This window comes from Gordionus sp. m RMFG-2023, chromosome 2, assembly GCF_954871325.1.
Source record: "Gordionus sp. m RMFG-2023 chromosome 2, tfGorSpeb1-WG-v2, whole genome shotgun sequence".
Lineage (NCBI taxonomy): Eukaryota > Metazoa > Nematomorpha > Gordioida > Chordodea > Parachordodidae > Gordionus > Gordionus sp. m RMFG-2023.
In genome coordinates, this window is record NC_088776.1 from 60,285,277 (window position 1) to 60,297,547 (window position 12,271).

The window sequence follows — 12,271 nt, forward strand, 5'->3', positions numbered from 1 at the left end:
AATTGGATGTTCTATCTATTTTGTAAGGACCATATAATTTCATTTTTTAATTTTCCTTCATTTTCGCGTTTTAATGTCCCTCTTCCCTCTAAACGTTATTTATCTCTAATAATTTCCCTCATAATTTTTATTATTTAAATAAACACAATGCATTATTGGAAGGTAAAAATCGTTAATAAAAGCTAAATAATATAAGCGCATTTTTAATCTATTTGTTCCGCTTTATAAATTATACTTATGTATTGTCCTTAATATGAAAGTTAAAAAAAAAAAATTTTTAAATCCAAATATAAAAAAAACTTTATAAAAATACACTAGGAAAACATAGAAATAAAAACAATAAGATAATGCTAGAAGGTGCCCAATGCTTATGGCACCACCGTAGATTGATACGGTGTATGATCTGCATAATTCCATCAATATCCTTTTAGGTGAAGGCAAAATTATGGGAATTGTAGATTCAAGTAAAAAAACGATGGTTTTTTCTTTTCGCAAAATTAAGTACAAAATTCTAGTGTTGTTAAATGGCTCGTTTTGAGTCGATTTTTAAAAACGGCTAACTCAATATTTTATCCAGAAAAATATTACGCAAACCCTGAAAATTTTGTTCCTAGAAGGTAACAAAGGTTCTAGACATATATTATCGAAATCTCGAGGCCTTAGGCAATATTTTTCTGGATAAAATATTGAGTTAGCCGTTTTAAAAATCGGCTCAAAACGAGCCGTTTAACAACACAATAAAATTCGTTCATTTCATTTCTCTTTCTTAGGGTGGATGGATGTGATATGTGATATTAATAAGGAGAAGGACAACGTAAAAAGCGTCAAAGTTAGAATTCTTTACTGTTGCTTACCATAGAGTAGATCTCTATGATAATCAAAATAAGTTGTTTTGAACGAGAATACCAGATTATAAATAAATAAGAAACTAGAATTTGTTTATAGAAGACTTTCACATAAAATTTTGAATTTTCGCTGGTAAATGGTGCTTTAGAATAATAAAATTTATTATAATAAAAATTAAAATAATTTATAATATATTTGATATATTAAAATTACAAAAACATATCCGGAAATAAATAACACTTGTTATCGAAATAATAATTGAAATATTTTTTTTTACAAATCGACAAAAACCAGGAATAATACTTTCCGTTGGAGTTTTTGTTTTTTTTAAGGTAAAAAGATTATTTGCGCTGATAAAAAATGGGGTACGGTTTTTTGGAGACATCGTTAAGATATCGCTTGAATCGCAAGATAGCGTGAATGGTCTCGTGTTTTGGTGGGAAACGTTTGGCGCCCTTTTTGCTAGTTTTAATGGGCATAGCTAATGCCTCCGGAAGGGAACCGGAAGTAATTCGAACGATCACTTTGCCACTTTGACCGAATGCCGACTCAATTTTTCCGACGCAAATGGGCATTAGCGAAGTATTGTTAGGATCGTTAGAGCCGGGCTGAATCTTGGTCATGATGCTGCCGGAATTGTCTTCGTGGTCAACATATGTAGCGGGATTTTCGCTGACGGATTCAATTTTAAGAGTCTCGATGGCATTTTCCAAGTTTTCCCGTTGTTCCTGAGTTTGGGGACTAGTTTCGCGTTTATCATTCGAAATATCGCCAATCGGGTGACTCGAACCCATATTGAAATTTTTCTTACAGAGATCTCTACCGCTTCTAAAAATGCAAAGTTATATTTTTTTTATTTAAGTCGATTTAGAAATTGCAGCGTGTAATATGAATCATTCTAAAGTAATTTATTTTTCATGAACACCTAGAGGAATGTTTAATAGCTACCCAGTGTATTTATTCCAACTTAATTACTTTTTATTTTGAATATTCTAAAGAAATAGTAGTTAAAAAAAAGTTATTGCCTAGATGCGTTGTTCCATATAACAATTTCTATCGAAAACTTTAAAAAAACGTCTATTACAAACGCGTTGAGACAACCCCTTCAATTAGAAAATCCGCAAATTAACGCCTACTCCCAAGAATTTTGGGTATTATAGAACGATACGATGATTCTAAAAAAAAATTGAAATTCCGGTGGTCGGAACATGGGGGATTTGCCATTTCCGCTTTCTTAATCAAACTGAAATTAATTCTGTTTTTTTTAGAATAAATCTCATGAAGATACGCAATTTTTTTTTATTACCGGGTAACAACTGTTTGGATGTATTATTGCGCTTTAAAAAAAAGGATAATATAAAAAACGGTATTTCCCTTTCCGGTGTAAGAAGATTAAACTTGAAACTAAGCAATTCGGTCTTATAAAATATTTTTACGTGCAAGCCTCCCGTTCCAACACCTTTTTCAGGATGTCATCTAATTTGAGATTGTGACCATTTTCAATGGCGGAGGAATAAAATTCGACGTCGAACCCGGCGAAGTGATCCCTAATTAAGCGTGCCGATTCTCGCCTAAACATGGCTGACACGATTAGTCGAGTTTCGTCTAACATTCGTTCCGCTAGACCTACGCGAGTAGCGAGTTTGAAGGTCCTACGGATCAGTTTTTCAGGTTCCAGGCTGTCCAAAGAAGAAATAAATTTCGTAAAATTATATTTAAAATTTCAATTTATTTGTTCTCACTTCAATATTCGTCCACAGAAGGCTATCCGGCAGTTTTTCTTGCCCTTCAAAATGGAGTCGTCAGAATCGAGTCGAGAAGCGATGTACAGAAAACCGGGAGCCGAAAGAACCGGGCCTTCGCTGAAGCTTAAAATCGCTATGACCTGTGTTAAATATATTCGCGCATTATAACTTACCTTTCAGCTATAACCCCTTTAAATTGGGTGACAATGGCAAAAATGTTCGCGCGTAATTTAAATAAAATCAATTATAAATATTTTTTTTTAAAAATAGGTCTTTACGAAACTTTTAATTTGCCGTTTTACCGATTTTTTGCCGACAACCCGATACTAGAGAATATCAGGCATTGTCGTCAAAAGGGAAGAGGATTATTATACATAAGGTTAAATATTTTATATTAATGTGATTTCCTTAAATCAGAGACGCGTAGGCCCGACCCGAATTTAAAAAATTATTTTCAAATCCGGCCGGGTCAGGCCGAGCCGTGCAAATGGTAACTCTGCAAGGTCTCCGCTTTATATATTTGATCACTATTATATATGTCAGATGATGTTGATAAAGATAAAGATAAAAGACGAGGCCTAGAATTTAAAAAAAAATAAAATTAATACAAAATAATCCATTACAATCTTAAAATAAAAATTATAACTGATTTTTAACGCAGTTTATCCCAATAATCTTTAAATTTGGTCAATAAATTATAGCAAGAATATCGATTTTTTAAAACTTAAAAAACTCCATTATCTCAGGTTCGAACAAAAGTATATTGTTTTCAATTAAAAATAAAATAAGATATGGATAATTAATCCCATAATATTTTTAACGCGAATATCTAATCTTGGGGTCAGCGGAAATTTTGCCTGCCGGACTGATTTACCGCAAAAATTTTGTCAGATGTGTACCCTTAATTAATGTTCTTTCCGTATGATTTAACTCAACCCTACCATCCGAAAAATCATAAACCATTTCTTTCTAAAATATAAATTATATGCAAGTTCATTTATTTTTTTTACATAATTTAGGAATTACTTACTAACCTAAAATATATATTTAACGATTTATGAAATGAAGGTTGGGGGAAGGGAGACAAAATTTCGAAAGATGATTTATAATTTACGACATATTTTGAAACCTGTCAAATCAAATGAAAATTCTGCCGTAAAGATTTTATGCACGTGTGCCTTAAAACATTGAAAAGCCATTTGAAAAAAAAGGATATTTAAATAACTTCGACGTTATCTCCATTTTCGTTATTCTCCAAGCCATCCAATCTCATATATTCGATCTCATCGTCATAATCGCTTTTATCGCAGCGCGGCCCAGCTATTTCGAGAAATCGCGCCTTAGCCAATCGTGTCACGTGCCCAATCGACACGTGATAAAGAGTATCGGAGTTGCATACACCCCGAAAGTGCCTTATACGTCTTGCGCTAACGCAAATGGTGGCTGAAGAGTTGAGATGGCGTAAAGGAATCTTTAATTATTTATTTTTAAAAAGATACATCAATAGCATATAGAAATTAAACTTAAAGGTAAGCAAAATTATAGCAAAATATTTTCGAGGAAAAACTTTTTATCCTTCCATTTTCTATCTTTCTTTCTCTCTTTCTTTCTTTCTTTCTTTCTTTCTTTCTTTCTTTCTTTCTTTCTTTCTTTCTCTCTTTCTTCTTTCTTTCTTCTTTCTTTCTTTCTTTCTTTCTTTCTTTCTTTCTTTCTTTCTTTCTTTCTTTCTTTCTTTTCTTTCCGAGTGCGTTATTAAGATTAAGTTTAACAAAACTCATATGGCACATCTCCAAAGTTTAATGGATATATATGGTTACAAAGCTAAGGCAATCTACCTCTGATCCAATATTAGCAACTGTTCCCAAAAATGATCCGGCAATAATAGCAGTTACTGGATCGCGTTTAAGCGAATAGGAGTATATCGAACTGGTAAAACATTTGCGATTATGTAAATCGTCCTACATAATAAATAAAAGACGAGGAAAAGGAGGGGGAGGGGATCAAATTTTATAAATTACTTGCGAATGTGATTTATGAGGGCGGAGCGGAGAACAAGCATAACCGCGTTCGAATGTAATGTCCAATCGGGGTAAACATACGCCTATTCGATCACCCTATATTTACATGTCAATATATATATATATAATGGTCGTAGTAAATTTATAGAGATTTTAATTTTAGTCGATTTACGTTATCATATTCTCACTCACTATATTTAAAAAAAATATATAATTCTTATAATCTCGTAATATTTTTTCAGATATCTTATATTTTGGTACAGAATAAGATACAAAATAAACTAGAATAAGATACAATACAAACTAGAATAAGATACAATAAAATTTCTAAAATCCTGCCTAAATTTTCTCCAAATATTTCTGCCAGCAGTCGATCACTAAACTATCTCTTTTTTTTGTAACTTTGTATGACTCATCCTTTTTCTTATTTTTTTATCTCTACTTAAATTGTTTCAACATTCGAATATTACAACACGGATTATCAGTTCTTTATTATCTTTACGATTTAAGCCATTGATTATTTCATTGTTTCTAAGGCCCCGTTTACCTTGAATTCGTAATGGCGCGATTGCGGTTTAACAGCTGACATTTTTTTAAATATGATCATGAGATCAATTTTTCTTTATCAAAATAATTATTTCTTAGATTATTAATTGTGAATTGAATTGATATTAATATTAATAAATAAAAATTGATCCCATAAACAGATTTTAAAAATCGATCAGCTGTTAAATCGCGATCGCGCCACTATGAATTCAGGGTGACCAAATGTAGCATGAAATTGAAATTGCACTAGCATAAAATTTAAAAAATTTTTTTTAAAAAAATGCGTTTAGTTAAATCATAAGGCTATGATAGACTGACGACGCCCTCGTAAATAATGCATTGGAAAGCGTCATCGAATGCGAATCAGCTGGATCCGCCATTTTGGTATTCCATAATATAGCAATTATTTTCATGTTAAAAACTACTATGTATTATCCTAATTTTTTTTTAAATTAAAATGACAAATATACATTATCCTAATTTTATGATCCCAGATTGATGTTATATTAAAAAAGAATGGACAACAAAAATGGCGTCCCCAGCTGTTTTTCGTTGATGTACACTTGAATGCATCGTCAGTCTATGTATTATTACATGTCATTGGGCTATTCTATAGTTTGGCCATGAACATTACATAGCTCCATCATGGTAGTTACTACAATGACATATATAATACCTAGACTGACGATTCATTCATTAAAATGCATTTTTAAGCGTCGTTAAAAGCAAATCAGCTGGGCCCGCCATTTTGGTAACACATATAGCAATTTTTCTCATGTTAAAAACTACTATTAAATTGATAACTTGCTTCCTTATTATCTTGATGAGCCGGTAATTTTTTAATAAAGTTTTCATCAGATATAGGAATAAATTAGGCGATAAATATACAACATCTAGATCATTTTAGAGCTCGTTTAAAATTTTAATAATGATTAGTGTAACCAAGATGGCGTCTCCAGCTGATTTGCATGTACACTTTTAATGAATGAATCGTCAGTCTAGGTATTATATATGATGTCATTGAGTTACTACGAAAAAAGACACCTAATAATTAAATGTTTTTTTTTTAAAAAAAAAGAAATTATTTGTCACTTTAAACAGCTTCACTTGGCTAAGACTATTTTAATGATTTGACAACCTGGATGGCATTTTTGACAGGTCTTTTGTACATCTGAATGGATTTTATCTTGCGGGTGATACTTAGGTCTGGTATTTCCAATTCCTATTTTAATTAAGTTTTTTTTTAATATAATTTCTAAAAATTAATAAAAAATTTTTTATAACTAATCAAATGCATTTAAAGTTATTTAATAATTCATCCAATTTTTAAGCCTGAGGTTAGGCACAAACCGAACTAAATTAATTTTTTAAAAAATGTGTGAAAATCATTTTTGAATTTGTGAATTCTAAATCAAACAATTTAACCAATAGGCCTTTTCCTATGAGAATATTTTTGAGTAGCATTCTCCCCTCTCCCATAAATTTTATCAGAGGTTTTTAGTCTTACTTTTTATGTCTTAGGTCAGGTTTACATTTATTTTTTAAAAATAATTTTGTTGGTCTTACACCATTTTCTTTTGTGAAATTAATTATAGCCATCATTTATTAAAAAAAACTATTAAATTATATATATTTCTTTTTTAAAATTATTTATGAGATCCTATATTAATTTTATGAATGAGGGGGGAGGGGAGTTTATTGGCTAAATGATTATAAATAAAATTTTACAATGCCATCCCTCCAACTATGCTTATGGGTCTATATATTACAGTGTTATAAATTACTAATTTTATATTCAAAAAAATCAAATATTATATATATGAGTGATAAGATAAATTAAATAATAAATGGGAAGAAATTATATGGAAAGTTTTTAAATCGCTATTTTTTTAAAAAAATATGATTTCGGTTATAAATTTATGTTCAGATTTTTTTAAATAAATGCTCAATTTTACAATTATTTCCAGTTTTTTTTAAATAAATGCTCAATTTTACAATTATTCCAGTTTTTTTTAAAATTGTTTTGCATTTTAAACAAATTCAAAGTTTTAAAATCGAGTTTGCAATTTTAATCTAAATTACAAATTAAATTACTTTATATTTATTATTTACTTATAAATTTATCAAATAGTTAAGATATCTATTATATTTTATATAGTTCAGGGTTATATAACAAAGATAAGGGTTAGTGTGATTAAGAGGAATACTAATTTTATTAGACACCTAACCCACTATATTTAAGAGTTATTACCAAATTATGCAGTTCAGGCTAAGCCATAATACCAAGCCCATGGACCAGGTTAACAGTTAGCTTAGCTATGCAACAAATATAAGGGTTAGTGTTTATATATGAAAAGAAATACTAATTTTATTCCAAACCAAATAAATTTGGTAAATTCTAACAGATACTTAAGTTTGCTGATGCAGCAAGGCAGCTAGTAAGTTTCTGTTAATTTATACCTAAGTGGACCAGGGTAAGTTGATGATAAAACTTTAATTAAAATTTAAATTTTTCATTTAAAAACTATGCTAATATTTAAAAAAAAACTAAAAAATAATTTTATTTAAAATGGTAAAAGCACAAATTAACTAGACAAATTATTTAAAAACCATGAAATTAATTATTTAATACTGTGAATTACAATTATTCTACTGTACAATCAAATGATACCCATTTTAAATAATCATTTAAATAATTTTTAACTTCATTCACAGCAATATGACCAGCTAACATAGTACCAGTTAAAATTGTTCCTTGACCTTTAATGTTGAAACAATGATCTACATTCATTATGAAAGGCCCTTCAGGATCTCTATAAGGAATAAATGATTCCATTTTTAATGTTTCAATTAAGTTATTGATACCATATTCACAGTTCTATAAAATAAAGATATTGATATAAAAATTAGTTGGATAAAAACTTTATCCTGAAGAGATTCAGTTATGGATAATGAAACTATAGGTGAATCTTTAAATTTTGTATTTTGAAATGTTTTTTGCAATTTTTTTACCATCTATATAAGATATAGATTATAAAATGAGAAATATTTATAAATAAAATGTATTTTAAAGGTATGATAAATTTTATCTATTAAATTAAGAAACAAATTTTTGAAAAGTTGTTATACATATATATGATAAACTTTTTGAATCAATATTTTACGCTGTTCAATAGGGTAGAGGTCTACTTTGTTTAAAATGACAATACCCTTTTGACAAGTTATTTCTCCTATCACAATACACTCAGCTGTTTGGGTTTGAATACCCTTTTGACAATCAATTACCAAAAGCATCATATCAATAATTTGAGATCCTTAATTATACTAAATTATATGAAGAAAATAAAAATTAAAACCTCCTATTATAGTTTTTATCAAAGATGCGTGCCCTGGACAATCTACAAATGTGAATTGAAGTTTATCATTAGTAGTATACGATTTTAAGTGAGATGGCATATCAACTTGAAGCGAAGAAAATCCTAAATCGATAGTAATACCTCTTTCCTGACTTTGTGTATTCTTATCAAAACACGCAGTGCTAGGTGTAGAGCTAATAATTTTAGCTAAGGAAGTTTTTCCAGAGTCTACATGCCCTAATATTCCTATATTTAAATTAGTAATCTTCGAGGAGTCAGAGTTTAGAAATTCGACCATATGGTTTTTTAGATGCAAATTAATAGTGCAAAGGGTAAAGTGTAGGATTGACAGGTAATTTTTGATTGGACAATTTTATTTTTAAAATGTAGAATGTCATTATCCGATATTTATGATTCGCTTAGTAATCTTTCTGTTTATTGACTGGAAAAATTAATATATGCAATACTCGGGTATTATAATTCTGCCAATTTTATTTGTTTTACCAATAATTTTATTATCTTTAAATTAGCTACGAAACGGGTGAAAGCAGGAAAATTTACCTAATAAGCTCTACTTATAGCTATAGTTTCAAATAAATACTTTCAATATTTATCCGACATGAGGATAAACGTACGGTATCAAATCATTATTTAGCATATAGTTAGCTTACTTTTTTGTTGTTGGCGAAGGTGAGTGTAGAATTATTAAGTAAGGCACATATTAGCGCAATTTAGATTAAAACCTCTAATTTCTCATCCTGGCTCCATGCAAATTGAGATTAATATTTTTTATTTTACAAATAATTTTTTTCCTTTAGATTTACCAAATAGATTTGAGAAATGATTTAGTAATTAATTATTACTCAAAGGTTTGCCTAGGTTTGATAATTTCAAAGATTTGGCTTACTTTACTCTTAAGGCGTGATGTCGTACGGTTTATTCTTTGTGGATCTTAATAAAATATAATTAGTTTTACATTATTAGTTTATTTTATTTTTTTTTAAATATAATATTTGTATTTATATTATTTATATTATTCAAAAGATATTCAAAACATTTTATTTTTATTATATAAAACTTACACGAAATATTTTATCATCTTAGAAAAATATATATTTTATTTTACTTAAAAACTTAAATTTTGTTTATGACAATAATAATATTTATATTATATTTAGGTTTTATATTTTTATATATTATATCTTAAAATGTAAATATACTTGGTTATATAAGGAGATAAATTTATTATATTTGATGAGAATAAATTGTTTTTATCCGCAGAAATTCTTACTTTAAAATTAGTCAGGCACTAAATATAAGCGCTATGATGCTAATTTTGAGAAATTTATTATTTTTTTTATAACATTTTTTCATTACTATGTCTACTAAAAATTAAATCATAAGCATTGATAAAATTGTTGTGCCTTACATTATTTATTTTGCCTTGTATTTGTAAAATATATTATTTATTACTTTTTTTTAATACAACAATTATCATTCGTAAACGCCAGATCCAAGATAGAATGAATAAAAGAATGTTTACGACTAAAGATATATATTTATACCTGGATAAAATTATATACATGATCTTTTTTATTTTGTATTCCATTTTTAATGTAGTCGAGGTATTGATTAAAAAATATTTGATATAAAAGTTTGAATGAATAATCCAAGCGCGTTTGAGTAAAGATAAGAAAATTAAAGATTAAAAATGGCTTATATAGATCGCATAAGAGGGGAAAATAAAGAAAATTAAAAATTTAAGATAAATTTGTTATTTCAATATTTTAAAAAATAACGATTTTTCTTTTTTGAATAGGAATTTTCCTTTTTTTTTGATCGATTCATTTACCTTTTTGATTTAATTGAACTTTATCCTTTTTTGTTTGACATTTTTACTTTTTTGATCAGACTTTTTCTTAAACCCTTGGTACTTTTACTTTTTTGATTAACATTTTTCCTTTCTTTGAACAGTCTTTCTTTTATGATTGGCGCTTTACTTTTTTTCTAATAGAATTTTTCCATATTTGAATGGAAAAATTTGTATATATATAATTACGAAAAAAGAAGATTTTTCTATCAGAGACGGTATCTAGTTACTTTAAATTGGTATTGTCAAAACCTATAATTTGGTCATTTTTTGAAAAAAGTTAGTCATAATTTTAGCCAAATAAATATTAAATAAGTATCGAGATTTCGCTAAGACAGCAAACATGTTTGACCTTTTAGCAAAATATCGAAAAATTTTTTGGGTAAAATTTGGGAAAATTTTTCATATAATAGTATAAAATAATAATATATTCCATTTAAATAGAAAATCCATCAATATTTATCATTTTTTTTTAAAAAAAGAATATAATTATCATTAAAAAATAAAAGTAAAAAAAATCAAAGAATCTTTATTTCTTATAGATGTGGAAATTCGTGAATGTAATTTTGTTTAAAAATAAATAATAACTAATAGTTTAACTGTAAGCTTAAAAAAAATTTAATTTATGAAGTTTAATTATTAATTTTTCTTTTTCTATTTTGTATCGGTTAGAATTCATTAAAAGTATTGATCGATACAGCGAGTAACGGCCTGATGTGTATTAAGGTCTTTCTGCGCGTATTTAATAAATTTATAATTTTAAATTTTCCAAAAATTTTTATTAAATTTTTAAAATAAATAAATAGTATTATTAATATATTAAATTAGTGTTGTTAATACGGCTCGCGGCTAATGCGTTATTTTATCCATTAAAATATTACGCTAGCTTAAACACTTTGCTCAGAGATGGCACAAGGGTTTAGACATCTGTTAGTGAAATCACGAAGATTAGGCAATATTTTTCTGGCTAAAATATTGAGTTAGCAATTTTAAAAAAATCGACTTCAAATCGACCCTTTTTAACAACACTATATAAAAGAATATTAAAAAATAACATATAAAAAAAGAAAAATCATGAATAGATATTTTTAATATTAAATAATAATAAAGTGTGAATATTGATCACATCTCACAATAAATAAACCTAATAAATGTGTTTGTTTGTTTATCATTTTTGCATTGATTTGAGCTTATATAATATTTATAATAAATAAATGTAATACTACAATGATAATAATTTCTGCATAAGATGATTGATAATGATTAGTTTAAGTTAGGGAATATAGAAAGATAAATCATGGTAATTCCAATTATAATTTTTTTTTTGTAACTTAAAAATTAAATATAGATATTAACTCACATCCTACATTAAGATAACTTATTAATCGAAAGAAATATATTAAAGTTGTTGATAATATTCTGATAATTAGTGATAATAACTAGTTTTAAAATTCGATCAATATTATGGATACAGATAGGTTACGTTATGTTCAAATTCTTCATATAACTCACTCAATGTAAGATGAGGTAAAGGTTTATAGAAAAAAAAAATATATATATATTAAAAAAATCACCAACGAAAATATGATGAATTTAGTCAGGTTAATTATAATATATTACGATATAAAAAAAAAATATTAATAAGATCCATTTTTTTAGGGTTGGGTGTTCATTTTAGAGTATCGAATAAAAAATTTTTCTAAAGTAGCGAATAGCAATAGCGACACATTTAAATAACCTCTTCACCAAAAATGACACCTTTCAATAACTATTTATTCGTATAATTTTAAATATATATAATTATCTATCAAAGTGTGCGTTTGGTTATACAGTATATATATAAATATATCATTGTGTTAGTTATTAGGAAAAAAAAAAATAAATTATTAA

At 27.5% G+C, this 12,271-nt stretch overlaps 1 protein-coding gene across 1 annotated transcript; it reads right to left on the reverse strand.

The window, feature by feature from the left end:
- Nucleotides 1–1,139: 1,139 nt before the first annotated feature.
- Nucleotides 1,140–8,809, reverse strand: LOC135924525 (selenocysteine-specific elongation factor-like). The gene is made up of 11 exons (XM_065459583.1): nt 8,512–8,809; nt 8,300–8,469; nt 8,078–8,170; nt 7,860–8,033; nt 6,294–6,377; nt 4,610–4,705; nt 4,427–4,549; nt 3,817–4,062; nt 2,589–2,731; nt 2,283–2,525; nt 1,140–1,674 (listed from the first exon to the last, which is right to left on the reverse strand). The coding sequence occupies exons 1-11, from the start codon at nt 8,807–8,809 to the stop codon at nt 1,188–1,190; spliced, it is 2,157 nt and encodes a 718-aa protein (XP_065315655.1). The 3' UTR covers nt 1,140–1,187.
- Nucleotides 8,810–12,271: the final 3,462 nt, after the last annotated feature.